Source organism: Papio anubis, chromosome 20, assembly GCF_008728515.1.
Source record: "Papio anubis isolate 15944 chromosome 20, Panubis1.0, whole genome shotgun sequence".
NCBI classification, from domain to species: Eukaryota; Metazoa; Chordata; class Mammalia; order Primates; family Cercopithecidae; genus Papio; species Papio anubis.
Genome location: NC_044995.1, coordinates 15,830,809 through 15,849,340, shown reverse-complemented (window position 1 = coordinate 15,849,340; position 18,532 = coordinate 15,830,809). Strand labels below are relative to the sequence as shown.

Here is an 18,532-nt window from a genome sequence, read left to right as displayed (position 1 = left end):
GGCTCCCCAGCCACACCCCTCGCGGGATTTAAAGGGATAGGAGTGGCCGGGTCGGCCGAAGCCCGAACCGAAGGAGCGGGCATGAGGCGCTGCCCGTGCCGTGGGAGCCTGAGCGAGGCGGAGGCTGGGGCGCTGCCCGTGGCGGCCCGCTTGGGACTAGAGGCGCCGCGAGGAGGGCGGCGGCGGCAGCCGGGACAGCAGCGACCTGGGCCCGGCGCAGGGGCCCCGGCGGGGCGGCCGGAGGGGGGCGGGCCCTGGGCCCGGACTGAGGGGTCCAGCCTCCACAGCGAGCCTGAGAGGGCCGGCCTCGGGCCTGCGCCCGGGACAGAGAGTTCGCAGACAGAATTCTGGACAGACGGACAGACTGAGCCCTCGGCAGCTGGCCTTGGAGTAGAGACCGAGAGGGCCAAGCAAAAGACGGAGCCAGACAGGTCCAGCCTCCGGACGCATCCAGAAAGGAGCTGGTCAGAGCTGGAGACGACCTGTCCTTGGACGGAGGCCGGGACAGATGGCCTTTGGACTGATCCGCGCAGGTCCGACCTCCAGTTTCAGCCCGGGGAGGCCAGCCCCTGGACAGAGCTGGAAACACATGGGTCACAGACTCAGCCAGAGAGGGTCAAGTCCTGGGCTGATAACCTCTGGACCCACCAGAACAGTTCCAACCTCCAGACTCACCCAGAAGGAGCCTGTCCCTCAAAAGAGCCAAGTGCTGATGGCTCCTGGAAAGAATTGTACACTGATGGCTCCAGGACACAACAGGATATTGAAGGTCCCTGGACAGAGCCGTACACTGATGGCTCCCAGAAAAAACAGGATACTGAAACAGCCAGGAAACAGCCTGGCACTGGTGGTTTCCAAACACAACAGGATACTGATGGCTCCTGGACACAACCTAGCACTGATGGTTCCCAGACAGCACCTGGGACAGACTGCCTCTTGGGAGAGCCTGAGGATGGCCCATTAGAGGAACCAGAACCTGGGGAATTGGTGACTCACCTGTACTCTGACCTGAAGTGTAGCCCTCTGTGCCCTGTGCCCCGCCTCATCATCACCCCTGAGACCCCAGAGCCTGAGGCCCAATCAGTGGGACCCCCCTCCCGGGTTGAGGGGGGCAGTGGCGGCTTCTCCTCTGCCTCTTCTTTCGACGAGTCTGAGGATGACGTGGTGGCCGGGGGCGGAGGTGCCAGCGATCCTGAGGACAGGTCTGGGGTGAGTGGGACCCATCCTGCCCTTTTGAGCCACATCCCCCAAAACTCCTTATTCCCCTGCCTTTGCTTAGGAAGTTCTCTACCCATTTACTCTTAGTTGCCCACCAGCAATTTCATCTCCAGGAACCTCTTCCATCCACTGACCTCCTCTCTCTGACAGCCAGGTTACTAATTCACTACAGGCACCCCCTTTTCATTCTCGCCTTTCCTCTGCCTGCACTGTCTCCACTCCTGGGGGTCTACAATGGAGGGCCGCTGACCGACTTCATGGGGCCCAGGAGCCCCTGAAATTGTAGGACTAAGGAGACTGCTGTGCGTGTTCACATACATTGTTGCAGTGAGGGTCTGACATCTGTTCCATCCTCTGGAATCTGAAGAACACTGGAATAGGGAGACAGGCAGGGTGCACTTTCTACCCCACATTTCTTAATCTGGGGCCTGTGGCTGCCTTAAAGGGTCACAGACCTTCACCACCCCTTAGCCCATTTGTATGTAAATTTTTCTAGGGAGCAAAGCGATTCCCCCAGCTTTCATCAGATAGCAAAAGGGCTGTGTGAACTCCAAACGCCAAACGATCCTTGGCCTAGCCGGGAGCTCACCTGGTGTCCCCTGTGACCCTAGGTCCGCAAGGAGCCCCCTGCACACTCTTGTTTACTTCGTCCACCCTCACCCCCAGCTTGGGTGTGGCTCTCCCCTGGTGAATCAGGAGGGCTGGCCGGGCAGGTTGAGGGAGGGCGGGACAGAGCAGAGGCCGGCGTAAAACTGGAGAGCCTCACGTGGGGCTGGGAGCGGAGTCGGGAGTCCATCAGCTTGCCAGCTTGTCTGCTGAGGCCTCTCATTGCTCTGGGGCCCCTGGCTGGAGTCTGCTCTGAGCCCCCCTCACCCCACATGCCTTCCTTGGGGACGTGTTCACACATGTGGCCCTAGCTGTGAGAGACAGACCTGCCTTAACCTGCCTGTGCCCGTGCGCAGAGGCTGACACTCCTGGGCCCCATTGCTTTTTTCTCTCTGCCTGCCCTCTCACTTCCTTGGCATCTCAGAACAGCTGGGCTGGAAGTGGGTGAATAATAATAATAATAATAATAACAACAACAACTAGCACTCACTCATGTTTAGCCCTGTGCTAAGTGTTGTGCTTTTATTAACTCACTCCTCACAGCAGTGCTAATGAGGTAGATGCTTTCTTTTTTTTTTTTAATCTGAGACAGTCTCCCTCTGTTGCCCAGGCTGGAGTGCAGTGGTGCGATCCCGGCTCACTGCAGCCTTTGCTTCCCAGGTTCAAGTGATTCTCCTGCCTCAGCCTCCTGAGTAGCTGAGACACCAGGCACCCGCCATCACTCCTGGCTCATTTCTGTATTTTGAGTAGAGACGGGATTTCATCATGTTGGCCAGGCTGGCCTCAAAACTCCTCACCTCAGGTTATCCACCTGCCCTGGCCTCCCGAAGTGCTGGAATTACCGGCATGAGCCGCTGCGCCTGGCTGAGGTAGATACTATTATTATCCCATTTTACGGATGAGGAAACTGAGGCACAGAGAGGTCAAGTCACTTGTCCAAGGATATGCACCTTGGGAAATGCAGATTGGATTCTAATCCTTACTGTACACCAGGCACTGTTTTAAGTTTTTTCTTCTTCTTCCTTTTTTTTTTTTTTTTGGTCTTTTTTGTTGTTAAACTTTTTTCCTGTGATTTTTTATCTCAAAATAGCATCTGTCTTTTTTTTTTTTTTTGAGACGGAGTCTCGCTCTGTCGCCCGGGCTGGAGTGCAGTGGCCGGATCTCAGCTCACTGCAAGCTCCGCCTCCCGGGTTCACGCCATTCTCCTGCCTCAGCCTCCCGAGTAGCTGGGACTACAGGCGCCCGCCACCTCGCCCGGCTAGTTTTTTGTATTTTTTAGTAGAGATGGGGTTTCACGGTGTTCGCCAGGATGGTCTCGATCTCCTGACCTCGTGATCCGCCCATCTCGGCCTCCCAAAGTGCTGGGATTACAGGCTTGAGCCACCGCGCCCGGCCTAGCATCTGTCTTAATTAAGGGCTTTATATGTGTTAACTTTGAATCCTTACGATAGCAATGAGATTGTCTCCATTCAACAGATGGGGGCCAGGCTCAGTGGCCCAAACCTGTAATCCCAGCACTTTGGGAGGCCGAGGCAGGGGGATCATCTAAGGTCAGGAGTTCAAGACCAGCCTGGCCAACATGGTAAACCCTGTCTCTACTAAAATACAAAAATTAGCCAGGTATGTGATGGTGGGCACTTGTAATCCCAGCTACTCAGAGGCTGAGGCAGGAGAATCGCTTGAATGTGGGAGGCGGAGGTTGCAGTAGCCGAGATTGCACCACTGCCCTCCAACAGGGTGGTAGGTGACAGAGCAAGACTCGGTCTCAGAAAAAACGGATGGGGAAGCTGAGGCATAGAGAGGTGAGATTCTTTTTGCTTAGGGTTGGCCACATCAAGTCAGAGCCAGGATTCTAACTCAGTTCTGACTGAGTTTCAAACCCGGCATTTAAACTCTGCAGTGTGTGGATCTGTTCCTAACTTGTCTCCCTCCCAGGGCTCCCTATCTTCAGTTTTTTTCTCATCCTGCCAGAATCTGCCTCTATGGCCCAGCTCTGTCTGCTCAGGTGCCCTCTCTGAGAGCAGTCAGGGGCTCAGTGCTGCATTCAGAACCTCTGGTCTCCAGGCGCCTTCCCAGAATCGGCTTCCTTCCCTCCTCCTGACCCCCTCTGCTGTAACTAGGCCTGAGTACACGTTGTTCCTTGAACACCCTGCTGTCATCCTGCCTCCATGCATTGCTCAAGCCATTCCCACTGCCCAGCATACTTTTGCTTCCTTCTCCCTTAATTTTGAAATCCCATCTGACCGTAAAGGCTCAGCTTCCTTTCTCTCTTTCCTCCTTCCTTCCTTCTCACCATGCTGTCCTTCTTTTTTTTAAATTGTGTTCCTTTTCTTTTTCTTTTTTTTGCTAGGGACGGGGTCTCGCTCTCTTGCCCAGGCTGGCCTTGAACTCCTGGGCTCCAGCGATCCTCCTGCCTCGGCCTCCCAAAGTGCTCGAATTACAGGTGTGCTATCCTGTTCTTCTACTCAGACAAAAATCACTCCCTAAGCCCCTACTATGTGTTTTGTCCTATGTTAACTTTGCTGGGGAAACAGCAGTGACCAAGACACTCATGGAGCTCCCAGGCCCATGAGAGACAGACCTATCAGCAGACAGTCACAGTTCAGAGTGGTCAGGAGGATGTGTGAGCCCAGAGGAGGTCACTGGCCAGACATAGGGTATCAGAGAGGGCTTCCTGGAGGACAGGGCATATAAGCTGAGGCCATCGTGAAAAAAGTCTGAGAAAGCCCAGATAAGCCATCAGATCTAACTTTTTTTTGTGGGGGTGGTGATGAGGGACCGGAGTTTCACTCTGTTTCCCAGGCTGGAGTGCAATGGCGAGATCTTGGCTCACTGCAGCCTCGGCCTCCCAGATTCAAGTGATTCTCCTGCCTCGGCTTCCCAAGTAGCTGGGACTACAAGCGCACGCCACCACACCTGGCTAATTTTTGTATTTTTAGTAGAGACAGGTTTTCACTATGTTGGCCAGGCTGGTTCTGAGCTCCTGACCTGAGGTGATCCGCTCACTTCAGCCTCCCAAAGTGCTGGGATTACAAGCATGAGCCACTGTGCCTGGCCCAGAGCTAGCATAAAACAGAGAGAGAAGATATTAAATTTATGACTAAGGGGCCAGGTTCACTGCAGCCTTTGCTTCCTGGGTTCAAGTGATTCTCCTGCCTCAGCCTCCTGAGTAGCTGAGACACCAGGCGCCCGCCACCACGCCTGGCTCATTTCTGTATTTTGAGTAGATTATAGGCTCATGCCTATAATCCCAGCACTTGGGGAGGCTGAGGCGGGAAGATTGCTTGAGCCCAGAAATTTGAGACCACCCTGGGCAACATAGTGAGACCTCATCTCTACTAAAAGGAAAAAAGAATTAACCAGGTGTGGTGGTATATGCCTGTTTTCCAGCTAGTCGGGAGGCTAAAGCAGGAGGATCACTTGAGCCTGGGAGGCAGAGGTTGCAGTGAGCCACGATCACACCTCTGCACTCCAGCCTGGGCAACAGAGTGAGATCCTGTCTCCAAAAAAAAAAAAAAAAAAATTACGATTAAAAAAGTCTCGACTAACATCCTTCAGTCCAAGCATCGAAGAATGTTTCTGGGGCATCTTTTGTGTGCCAGGCCATGTGCTGGGGACATCATCATAACCATGACAACCCCAGTCTCTGCCCTCATGAGCTTGTAGTGCAGCAAGAGTATAGGGGATAAGCTCCAAGGCACTGGGATCCAACCAGAGCTAGCACCCCAGTGCTGTGTGGGGTGATGCTAGGTAAGTGGCTTCACCTCTCAGACCCTCTGTTTCCTCCTCTGTAACACTGAGACCATAATCTCCCTGGGGTTGTGTTTTTAGAAATTAAGTAGGTTGTGGCACACTAAGTCTTTGTCATTGTGCCTGGAATGTTCCAGGTACTTAGTAAACAGGAACCTTTATTAATCATCTTTTCCCCAGGGCTGGCAGCTGGATTGGGGAGGGACTAGCCCTTCCTGAACCCTGAAGTCCAACACCCTGACTCCCTCTTAAGCTTCCCACTGTCCCAGAGATGTCTGTGAGGTGGCTGGGCTCTGAGGGGGCTGGAGAGATGAACACGCCCCTGATCCTGGGGTAGGAGGGGGATGAGCCATGCAACTTCCTTCTCTGGAGGTGACCTACTCTCCCAGTACTTGCTAAGGGACTTGACGTGCTTGTAGAGCACAGAAGGTATTCCTGTGTGTGTATATATGTTCATGAATCAGACACTACCCTGTCTCAAATTTCAGTGGCCGGCTGGAAACACGCCTGTAATCCCAGCACTTTGGGAGGCTGAGGCGGGCGGATCACAAGGTCAGGAGATTGAGACCATCCTGGCAAACATGGTGAAACCCCGTCTATATTAAAAATACAAAAAAAAATTAGCCGGGTGTGGTGGGCATGCTCTGTAGTCCTCCAGCTTCTGGGAAGCTGGAGGCAGAGAATGGCATGAACCCAGGAGGTGAAGCAGAGCTTGCAGTGAGCAGAGATCAGCCACTGCACTCCAACCCGGGCTTACAGAGCCAAACTCCATCTCAAAAAATAAAAAAAAAGGTGTGGCTCAAGCCTGTAATCCCAGCACTTTGGGAGGCCGAGACGGTGGATCACGAGGTCAGAGATCGAGACCACTCCTGGCTAACACGTGAAACCCCTTGCTCTACTAAAATACAAACTAGCTGGCGAGGAGGGAGCGCCAGAAGCTGGGAGGCTGAGACAGGAGAACATGCGGAACCTGAGGATTTTGCAGTGAGCTGAGATCCAAGCCACTGCACTCCAGCCTAAGGGCAGAGCGAGACTGCCTCAAAAAAAAAAAAAAAGCTCATAATTTAGTCAGCATGATACAACAAAAATCCCTGTTTCTGTTTGCTTCTAGTTTCTTTCTCGTATTTTTGAGTCAGGGTCTTGCCTGTCACCCAGGCTGGAGCTGCAGGCACAATCACTGCTCACTGCAGCCTTGCCCCTCCTGGGCTCATGATCTCCTCCCCGCCTCAGCCTCCCAAGTAGTTGGGACTACAGGTGCACGCCACCACGCCTGGCTAATTTTTATTTTTTATTTATTTATTTATTTATTTATTTATTTATTTTATTTTTATTTTTTTGAGATCGAGTCTCATTTGTCGCTCCAGGTTGGAGTGTAGGGTGGCGCTGATCTCGGCTCACTGCAAGCTCCACCTCCCCGGTTCACGCCACTTCTCCCCGCTTCTCAGCCTCCGGTAGCTGGGACTACAGGCGCCACCACGCCCGGCTAGTTTTTGTATTTTTAGTAGAGACGGGTTTCACCATGTTAGCCAGGATGGTCTCATCTCCTGACCTCGCGGATCCACCTGCCTCGGCCTCCCAAAGTGCTGGGATTACAGGCTTGAGCCACCGCGCCCGGCCCTGGCTAATTTTTAAATATTTTGCAGAGACGGGATCTTACTATGTTGCCCAGGCTGGCCTCAATCTCCTGGGCTCAGTGATCCTCACACCTTGGTTTCCCAGTGTTGAGATTTACAGGCGTAAGTCACCGTACCCACTGCTTCTGTGGTTTCCTTTGTTCTCTGTCTCTTTCTTTCTCTACTTCTATTCATCTTTTTCTTTTTATCATTACTTTGTATCTTTCTCTTTTAGTCTTCCTATATTTGTTTTTCTTTGTTTGTTTGTTTCTTTGTTTTTGAGACAGTCTTGCTCTGTTGCCCAGGCTGGAGTGCAGTGGTGTGTTCTTGGCTCACCGCAACCTCCGCCTCCCGGGTTCAAACAACTCTGGTGCCTCAGCCTCCCGAGTAGCTGGGACTACAGGTGTGCACCACCACACCCGGCTAATTTTTGTGTTTTTAGTAGAGATGGGGTTTCACCATGTTGGCCAGGCAGGTCTCAAACTCCTGACCTCCGGTGATCTGCCTGCCTCAGCCTCCCAAAGTGCTGGGATTACAGGCATGAGCCACCACACCAGGCCTATTTCCTTCTCTTTTAGCAATTCTATACCTGTTTCTGCATTAGTCAGGGTAGGTCAGGATTTTCTGTAGTAACAGTGTTTGTTAGTGACTTAGAACAGCAAAGGATTATTTTGGTTTATATTACACATTGGTCACAGGTCAGTGGTGGGTCAGGGGCTCTGCTTCATGCTGTCTTCACTCAGGGGCCCAGGCTGAGGGAGCTTCCATTTCTCTTCTTACTCCCTCGCCCACAGGGGAACAAACATGGAGAGTCATAAACTGGTTCTTAAGGCTCCTACCCAAAAGTGACACTTCTGCTCACAGTTTATTGGCCAAAGCAAGGCCAGGTGTGGTGGCTCACACCTATGATCCCTGCACTTTGGAGACCAAGATAGGAGGATTGCATAAGGCCAGGAGATCAAGACCAGCCTGGGCAACATAGCAAGATGTCGTAAAATAGACGGGCCTGGTGGTACATGCCTGTAGTCCTGGCTACTCAGGAGGCTGGGATGGGAGGATTACAGTGAGCTGTGATGGCGCCATTATACTGCAGTCTGGGTGACAGAGTGACACCCAGTCTCTAAAAATGAAAACAAAATAAAACAAAAAAACACAACAATCCCCAGTTCAGGAGGGCAGGGGAGTCCCTGGACTAGTAGCTGGAGCTGTGTGGTAAACGTCTCCCACGACTGCCACAGGCTCTGTCGCTGTCCATGTCTCTCTGTCTGTCATCACTGTGTCATTTGTCTCTGTTTCTGTCTCTCTCTGTGGTCCATCTCCATCCATCAACTCCTGCGTCTATCGTTTTCCCCAGAAGATCTGACCTGGTTTAGGGAGAGAGATGGGGCTTTCAAGATTTGGGACTGGGCCCGACATAATGGCTCACACCTGTAACCCCAACGCTTTGGGAGACTGAGGCAGGCAGATTGCTTGAGGTCAGGAGTTTGAGAGTAGCTTGGGCAACATGGTGAATACTAAAAGTACAAAAATTAGCCAGGTGTGGTGGCATGCACCTGTAGTCCCAGCTACCCGGGAGGGTGAGGCAGGAGGATCACTTGAGCCTGGGAGGCAGAGGTTGCCGTTAGCCAAGATCGCATCACTATACTCCAGACTAGGTGACAGAGCGAGACCCTATCTCAAAAAAAAAAAAAGATTTGGGACTGTGTATGTGCAGTGGAAGATATAGGGGTTGGTTGTTATCACAACAAAACCTAGTCTATTCTTACTCATAAGAGAAAGACAGAGAGACATAGTGACAAAAAAAGTGATGACAGAGAGGGAGAAATGGACAAAGAATTTCCCGTATTTTGCTTAGGACTTTGGGCGATCTTGTGATAGATGAACTAAGTGGGGCTCACTTACCCCAACAAGCCTGGGAACAGTGATCCCAGGAAGCCTCCAGCCCTGGAAAGACTGCGGGTCCCCCTTCGTTCCTGCTCATGGCAGCACCCCTAGCCCCTGCCTTCCCTGGCCTTGGCCCTGACCCCGCCCTGCTCTGCCCCCTACAGAGCAAACCCTGGAATAAGCTGAAGACAGTTCTGAAGTATTCGCCCTTCGTGGTCTCCTTCCGAAAACACTACCCTTGGGTCCAGCTTTCCGGACATGCTGGTGAGTGGGGCGGTGGTGGACGGGGCTGGGCAGAGTCTCCTGGGCCAGGGAACGGGATGTTCTCTGTAGTTTAGTTCCCCCACCTAGGGATGGGCTTGGTGACAGTCCCTGCCTTATGGGACTGTTATGGGCAGTGCTTAGGCCTGGGCCTGGCCCTTTGTATGTCAGGGCAGAGGGTTATTCCCTGTTATTCTGGTGGAGAGAGGGAGCTTCAACTGTGGAGACAGATGGGCCTGGGCTCAAACCCTAGTTCTGCTCTGTATGCATGGGTGACTTTGGGCAAGTTACTTTGCTTTACTGGGCCTCAGCTGCCCCATCTGTTAATGTGGAGATAATGTTACGTCCCTTGCAGGGTTAACTGAAGAGTTAAAATCAAAATGTTTATAAAGATTGAGGCCAGGCATGGTGGCTTACGTCTGTAATCCCAGCACTTTGGCAGGCCAAGACAGGAGGATCGCTTGAGCCCAGGAGTTCAAGACCAACCTGGGCAATATAGTGAGACCCCGTTTCAATTAAAAAAAAAAGACTGGCTGGGCACGGTGGCTCATGCCTGTAATCCCAGCACTTTGGGAGGTCAGGCGGCGGGATCACAAGGTCAGAGATCGACCACGGGTGAAACCTCGCCTCTAATACTAAAATATACCAGCCAGCCGGGCTGTGGCTCACGCCTGTAATCCCAGCACTTTGGGAGGCCGAGGCGGCTGGATCACGCAGGTCAGGAGATCGAGACCATCCTGGCTAACACGAAACCCCGCCTCTACTAAAAAATGCAAAAATTAGCCGGCGCAGAAGGGCCTGTAGTCCCAGCTACTCGAGGCTGAGGCAGGAGAATGGCGTGAACCCGGGAGGCGGAGCTTGCAGTGAAGCCGAGATCGCCACTGCACTCCAGCCTGGGCTTACTCAAGCGCAGACTCTGCCCCAAAAAAAAATTAGCTGGGCGCTGGTTGTGGGCTGCCTGTAGTCCCAGCTACTCGGGAGGCTGAGGCAGGAGAACATGGAACCCGAGGCGGAGCTTGCAGTGAGCTGAGATCCGGCCACTGCACTCCAGCCTGGGCGACAGAGACTCCTGCCCCCAAAAAGACTGGAGCGGGTAACGGTGGCTCATGCCTGTAATCCCAGCACTTTGGGAGGCCGAGGCGGCGGATCACGAGGTCAGGAGATTGAGACCATCTTGGCTAACACAGTGAAACCCCATCTCTACTAAAAATACAAAAATTAGCCAGGTGTGTGGTGGTGGTGCCTGTGTCCCAGCTACTCGAGGCTGAGGCAGGAGGAATGGCATGAACCCAGGAGGCTGGAGCTTGCAGTGAGTGGAGATAGCCACTGGTCATCCAGCCAAGTGACATTGCTGCTGCCTGTCCTCAAAAACAAAAAACAAATAAAATAAAATAAACAAAAACAAAACCCAAAACCCCAAAACTTTAAAGTGATGGTTAAAAAAATATTGATATGGTAGCTCAAGCTCAGAATCCAGAGATCTATGATCATTGGTCGAGACATCCGAAAGCGACGCAGTGGGGAAAACCCCTACCAAAATACAAAATTCAGCTGGCGCGCGGGCGCCAGAAGTCCCAGTGCCACCGGGAGGTTGAGGCAGGGCATTACGCGGAACTGAGGCGGAGCGTAGTGAGCTGACCGTCACGACCTGTGCCTACGGCAGAGCGAGACTCCGCTCTCAAAAAAAATACTTAGCAGAATCAAAACAATCCATTTTATTAACTCACAAGTTTTGGGTCAGCAATCTGTACAGGATGCAGGGATGGCTTTTTCTTTTTTTTTTTTTTTTTTTTTTTTTTTTTTTTGAGACGGAGTCTTGCTCTGTCACCCAGGCTGAGTGCAGTGGCCGGATCTCAGCTCACTGCAAGCTCCTCCTCCTCGGTTCACGCCATTCTCCTGCCTCAGCCTCCCGAGTAGCTGGGACTACAGGCACCACTTCGCCTCGGCTAGTTTTTTGTATTTTTAGTAGAGACGGGTTTCACTGTGATAGCCAGGATGGTCTCGGGATCTCTGATCTCATGATCCGCCTCTCTGCCTCGGCCTCCCAAAGTGCTGGGATTACAGGCTTGAGCCACCGCGCCCGGCCAGGGATGGCTTTTCAATGCTCCACAATATCTGGGAGCTCTGCTACAGACACCTGGAGGCTACAAGCTGAAAACTTTTGAGAGGTTCATTCACTTACATGCCTGGCGATTGATGCTGGCTATTGGCTGGGGTCTCAGATGAAGCTGCCACCTGGGAAGCCTATACGTGGCTTCGCCATGTAGCTACTTGAGCTTCCTCACAGTATGGTGGCCTCAGAGTACTCAGATTTCTAACAAGACAGCTCAGGACTGCCTTGAAGGTAAGTGTCTCTGCCAGCAAAAGTCATACAGTAGCACTTCTGCCATAAACCCTCCCATATTTAATGGGAGAGCAATATATTTTTTATTTATTCATTTAATTTTGAGATAGGATCTCACTGTTGCCCAGGCTGGGGTGCAGTGGTGCAATCATAGCTCATTGTAGATTTGAACTCCTGGCCTCAGAGGATCCTCCCACTTCAGCCTCCCAGAGTGTTGGGATTATAGGCATGAGCCACTGCACCCAGTTTGGGAGAGCAATTAAGAGTATACTCCTTGGCCGGGCGCAGTGGCTCAAGCCTGTAATCCCAGCACTTTGGGAGGCCGAGACGGGCGGATCACGAGGTCAGGAGATCGAGACCATCCTGGCGAACACGGTGAAACCCCGTCTCTACTAAAAAATACAAAAAAAAAACTAGCCGGGCGAGGTGGCAAGCGCCTGTAGTCCCAGCTACTCAGGAGGCTGAGGCAGGAGAATGGCGTGAACCCGGGAGGCAGAGCTTGCAGTGAGCTGAGATCCGGCCACTGCACTCTAGCCTGGGCGACAGAGCGAGACTCTGTCTCAAAAAAAAAAAAAAAAAAAAGAGTATACTCCTTGATGGGAAAATCCTAGAAGAGCAGGATCAGGAGTGGGTCTGAGACCCACTGAGATCAGGAGATACTGTTACAGCCAACTTTGGAAAATGTAATCCAGGCTGGACATAATCACAGCATTTTGGGAGGCTGAGATGGGAGGATCATTTGAGGCCAGGAATTTGAGACCAGCCTGGGCAACATAGCAACACTCCCCTCACCCAACATTACAATTAAAAAAAAAAAAAAAATTAGCTGGATGTGCTGGGGGTGCACATCTGTACTCCCAGCTACTCTGGAGGTGGAGGTGGGAGGATCACCTGAGTCTAGGAGCTTGAGGCTTCAGTGAGCTATGATTGCACCACTGCATTTCAGCCTGGGTGACAGAGTAAGATCCTCTCAAATAAAAAAAGAAAAAGAAAATATAATCTGAAAATACAGCTTGCCACAAGAAGAAGTTAGAATTATTATAATCTATACTCTCTGAATTGTCCAGGAAATGCTTGATCTATAAATTAACTTAAATAGGCCCTGGTTGTTAGCACCATGGTACTCCAGGCAGTAGCAAAAGCAAATCCACTCTGGAGAGTGATGCTCTGGACTTAGATCTCACAGGATTCCCACAGATGATCACATGTGTACAATCAAAAATTACAAAACACATGAGGACATCCTGTGCTGTGAACAGGACTTGGTTTAAGCAACAGAGAACAAAAATTGACCCTTTCCTTACCGGCCCCTGGCCAAGACTTTTAAGAGTTGCAGGCCGGGCGCAGTGGCTCATGCCTGTAATCCCAGCACTTTGGGAGGCCGAGGCGGGTGGATCACCTGAGGTCAGGAGTTCAAGACCAGCCTGACCAGCAAGGTGAAACCCCATCTCTATTAAAAATACAAAAATTAGGTGGGCTTGGTGGTGTGCGCCTGTAATCCCAGCTATTTGGGGGGCTGAGGCCAGAGAATTGCTTGAACCCGGGAGACGGAGGTTGCAGTGAGCTGAGATCGCACCACTGCACTCCAGCCTGGGCAACAGAGTGGGACTCCATTTCAATAAAATAGAATAAAATCGGCCAGGTGCAGTGGCCCCCGCCTGTAATCCCAGCACTTTGGGAGGCCGAGGCGGGTTGATCACGAGGTCAGGAGATCGAGACCATCCTGGCTAACATGGTGAAACCCCGTCTCTACTAAAAATACAAAAAAAATTAGCCAGGTGTGGTGGCAGGCGCCTGTAGTCTCAGCTACTTGGGAGGCTGAGGCAGGAGAATGTAGTAAACCCGGGAGGCGGAGCTTGCAGTGAGCCAAGATCACACCACTGCACTGCAGCCTGGGCAACAGAGCAAGACTCCATCTCAAAAATAAAATAAAATCTTAAAATCATTAAAAAAAAAAAAAGTTGCAGGGAGAAAGAGCATTGCAGGAGGGTAGGGCAAGATAATGGTGGCCAGGATCTGACCTGAACAGGGAGCTGCGGGGAGGTTCTCTTCCTGATCCAGTTCCTGATCCTCTCATTTATTCTACCATCTTTAGGGAACTTCCAGGCAGGAGAGGATGGTCGGATTCTGAAACGTTTCTGTCAGTGTGAGCAGCGCAGCCTGGAGCAGCTGATGAAAGACCCGCTGCGACCTTTCGTGCCTGCCTACTATGGCATGGTGCTGCAGGATGGCCAGACCTTCAACCAGATGGAAGACCTCCTGGCTGACTTCGAGGGCCCCTCCATTATGGACTGCAAGATGGGCAGCAGGTGGGGCTGGGGCAGCCCTGACGCAGGGGTGGAGGGCAGGGGGTGGGCATTATTGAAAATATTGGCCAGGCGTGGTGGCTCACACCTTTAATCCCAGCACTTTCGGAGGCTGAGGCAGTTGGATCACATGAGGTCTGGAGTTCCAAACCAGCCTGGCCAACATGGTGAAACCCTGTCTCTCTACTAAAAATATAAAAAAATTAGCCGAGTGTGGTGGCGCATGCCTGTAATGCCAGCTACTCAGGAGGCTGAGGCAGGAGAATTGCTTGAACCTGGGAGGTGAAGGTTGCAGTGAGCTGAGATCGAGCCATTGCACTCCAGCCTGGGCAACAAGAGTGAAACCCTGTCTCGAAAGAAAGAAAGAAAGAAAACAGTGCCAAGTTCATTTTCAAAGTGGTTGTACCAGTGTACCTTCCCACCACCATGTGTGAGTGTTACAGCCATCCCAGATTCTCACTGGTGCTTGGTACTCTCTGTTTTATTAACTTAAACCATTCCAATGGGTTTGGAATAGGATCCCTTTTTTTTTTTTTTTTTCTCTTTGAGACAGAGTCTTACTCTGTCGCCCAGGCTAGAGTGCAGTGACATGATGTCACTGCAATCTCCACCTCCTAGGTTCAAGTGATTCACCCGTGTAAACCCCCCAAGTAGCTGGGATTCCAGGCGCCCGCCACCACACCTGGCTAATTTTTGTATTATTAGTAGAGATGGAGTTTCACCGTGTTGGCCAGGCTGGTCTGGAGTGCCTGACTTCAGATGATCCACCCACCTCGGCCTCCCAGAGTGCTGGGATTATAGGCATGAGCCACTGAGTCTGGTCTGCAAGAAGTGAACTCTAATTGCTTTCTCAAGCTGGGCTCAGTGGCTCTCACCTATAATCCCAGCGCTCTTGGAGGCTATATATACACACACACACAGATACACACACGCACAGATACACGCACAGTCTTCAAATCTCCCATTTCACTCTTTTAGTAGTCTTTTGATAAAAATATTTTGATAAACAAAATAGTATTTGTATTATTATTATTTTTTGAGACAGAGTCTCGCTCTGTTGCCCCAGCTGGAGTACAGTAGCATGCTCATAGCTCGCTGTAGCCTTGAACTCCTAGGCTCAGGCAGTCCTCTCACCTTAGCCTCCAGAGTAGCTGGGACTATAGGTATGTCCCACCAGGTTTGACTATATTTTATTTTTTATAGAGACATGGTCTCCCGGTACTGTCCAGGACGGTCTTGAACTCCTGAACTCAAGTGATCCTCCTTCTTCTGCCCCCTGAGTAGCTGGGACTATAGGTGCATACTGTCACACTTAGCTAATTTTCAACTTTTTTTTTTGTCTTTTTTTTTTTTCCTTTTTGTGGAGAACGGGGTCTCGCTATATTACCCAGGCAGGTCTTGAACTCCTGGGCTCAGGCTATCCTCCTGCCTCTGCCTCCCTGAGAGCTGGGATTACAGGCGTGAGCCACCGCGCCCGGCCTAATTTTCAACTTTTTGTAGAGACAGGCTGTTTAGAAAAGCTCTGAAACCCTGCTTTTCCGTTCTCACACCACTGCCACAACAATGACAGCACAGAAGACTTCTGTGACCAAATGTGTCGGGTTTTTAACCCCACTCACCAAGCAACAGACACCAGCTGGATGTCCTCCAGTTCAATTCCAACACCATCTACCTGGAAAGAGTGTCAGATTCCACAGGTTGGGGACTCAGTCCCCAAGACTGCCCCCCAGCTATAGACACCAGTCATAAGTCCAGGCCTTCGGAACTTCTGACTGATTGGCTCCAAGTTGGAGTTCCCATGTCCTCCTCTTTGGGTTCAAATAATTTGCTGGAGTGGCTCAAAGAACTCAGGGGAACACTTACTTACCTTTACTGGTTTAATATAATGCAGGGGTCCCCAACCCCTGGGCCGCGGCCCAGTCCCTGTGCATGACCTCTTAGGAACAGGGCCCTACCGCCCCACCGTAGGAGGCCAGTGAGCGTTACCGCCTGAACTCCACCTCCTGTCAGACCAGCTGTGGCAGGAGATTCTCTGGAGGGCTAACCCTGTTGTGAACTGTGCCTGCAAGGGATCTAGATTGTATGCTCCTATGAGAATCTAACTGATGCTCGATGAGCTCAGGTAGAACAGTTTCATCCAGAAACCATCCCCCTCTCAGTCTATGGGAAAAATTGTCTTCTACAAAACCAGTCCCTGGTGCCAAAAAGGTTGGGTGCTGCTACAAAGGATACTGCAAAAGATGAAGAGATGTGTAGAGCAAGGTATGGGGAAAGGGGTGTGGAGGTTTTTTTTTTTTTTTTTTTTGAGATGGAGTCTCGCTCTATTGCCCAGGCTGCAGTGCAGTGGCGCAAGCTCCGCTCACTGCAAGCTCCGCCTCCTGGGTTCCCGCCATTCTCCTGCCTCAGCCTCCCGAGTAGCTAGGACTACAGGTGCCCGCCACCATTTTTTTGTGTTTTTAGTAGAGATGGGTTTCACCTTGTAGCCAGGATAGTATCGACTTCCTGACCTCGTGATCCACCCACCTTGGCCTCCCAAAGTGCCGGGATTACTGTGAGCCACCATGCCTGGCCCAATCCTTGGGTTTTTATGGAGGCTTTTTGACACCAGCATTCCTTCCCCCAGGGTATAGGGTGGGATCCTCTCTGGGGAGGGTCCTAAGACCCACAGTCAGGAAGATGGGGAAAGATTAGAGTCCTGCCTTGGGGCAGGTGAAAGGAGGGCAGGAATAGGGCAGAGAGATTCCGGTTTCTTGAGGCCAGCTCCTGAGATCTAACACACCCAAAATTATAACAAAAGACTGTGGCGGGGCGCAGTGGCTCATGCCTGTAATCCCAGCACCTTGGGAGGCCAAGGCAGACAGATCACTTGAGGCCAGGAATTAAAGACAAGCCTGGACAACATGGTGAAACCCTGACTCTACTAAAAAAATACAAAAATTTGTCAGGTGTAGTGGTGCACTCTTATAATCCCAGCTACTTGGGGAGGCTGAGGTGGGAGGATCACTTGAACCCAGGAGGTGGAAGTAGCGGTGAGCCAAGTTCACGCCACTGTACTCCAGCCTAGGTGACAGAGCAAGACTCTGTCTCAAAAAAAAAAACCCTGGGCGCAGAGGCTCACACTTGTAAATGAAAGACTGAGGCAGGCGGATCACAAGGTCGGGAGTTCGAGACCAGCCTGGCCAACATTGTGAAATCCCATCTCTACTAAAAATAAAATTACCTGGGTGTGGTGGCGGGCACCTGTAGTCCAAGCTACTCGGGAGGCTGAGGCAAGAGAATCACTTGAACCTGGGAGGCGGAGGTTGCAGTGAACCGAGATCATGCCATTGCACTGTAGCTGGGCATCAAAAAAAAAAAAAAAGATTGTAACAAGAACTATGGGAGTTACAAGCCAGGAACCATGGACGGAAACCAATATACACTGTAACTAACACCACACAGGGTCTAGCTGTGTTGCCCAGGCTGATCTTGACTTTCTGGGCTCAAATGAACCTCCTGCCTTGGCCTCCCAAAGTGTTGGGATTATAAGTGTGAACCACTGCACCTGGCCCTACCTTTAATTTAGTCCAGTTTGTTGGTTTTTTTCATTGTGTTTAAGAAATCTTTTCCTATTCCAAGATCATGCAAATATTATGTTTTCTTCTACAAGCTTTATTGTTTTAGCTATCACATTTAGACCTACGTTCCAGCTAGAATTAATATTTGTGTGTGTGGGAGGTAGGGATCAGGTTCACTTTTTTCCATATGGATATCCTGTTGACCCAGCACTGTTTATTGAAAAGACTTCCCTTTCCCCACTGAATTGCAGTGCCTTGTCATAAACTGCACAACTCTACGTGTATGTCTCTGTGGACTCTGTTGCATTCCGTGTGTTGATTTGCCCATTCTTGTGTCTCACTGTGGCTTTATGTCTTATTATCAGGAAGGGTAAGCCCTCCAGTTTGTTCTACGTAATTTCCTTTGTCACATCCTCTGTGTGCTCAGGACCTACCTGGAAGAGGAGCTAGTGAAGGCACGGGAACGTCCCCGTCCCCGGAAGGACATGTATGAGAAGATGGTGGCTGTGGACCCTGGGGCCCCTACCCCTGAGGAGCATGCCCAGGGTGCGGTCACCAAGCCCCGCTACATGCAGTGGAGGGAAACCATGAGCTCCACCTCCACCCTGGGCTTCCGGATCGAGGGCATCAAGGTGAGGACCAGGAACCGCCTGTCCTGTCCTGGGAAGGCCTATAGCCAGATCCCAGGCAGAGCTTCTTCAGCAAAGCTGGAAGAGAGTGCAGGAGATGGTGGGGGATGAAAGGCAGCCTCTTTCTTACCCCTACACGCATCAGAGCCCATGTTCTGTTTATCCATCTGCCTGAGCATCTCCTGAGTCCATCTTTTCCTCCTCTCCTTCTCCATGGTCATGTCCTAGTCCAGCCCCATCTTCTCCTGCCTCGATCTCCCTGGGCGTCCCAGCCCTGGTCTCCCTGCAGCACAAGAGCTGGAGGCATCCCTTTCCCCCAGTTATGGAGAAGGTTTCTCTTTTTCTTTCTTGCATTCCTTTTTCT

The 18,532-nt window shown here is 51.4% G+C and overlaps 1 protein-coding gene across 1 annotated transcript in view; it reads left to right on the top strand.

Annotated features, from left to right (window-relative positions):
- The first annotated feature begins 81 nt into the window (after positions 1-81).
- Positions 82-18,532, top strand: part of ITPKC (inositol-trisphosphate 3-kinase C) — a 27,634-nt gene continuing 9,183 nt past the window's right edge. The window contains exons 1-4 of the mRNA XM_003915559.4: positions 82-1,209; positions 9,236-9,335; positions 13,772-13,985; positions 17,967-18,171. Coding sequence (XP_003915608.2) covers positions 82-1,209; positions 9,236-9,335; positions 13,772-13,985; positions 17,967-18,171 — 1,647 coding nt within the window. The remainder of the gene's footprint in view (positions 1,210-9,235; positions 9,336-13,771; positions 13,986-17,966; positions 18,172-18,532) is intronic.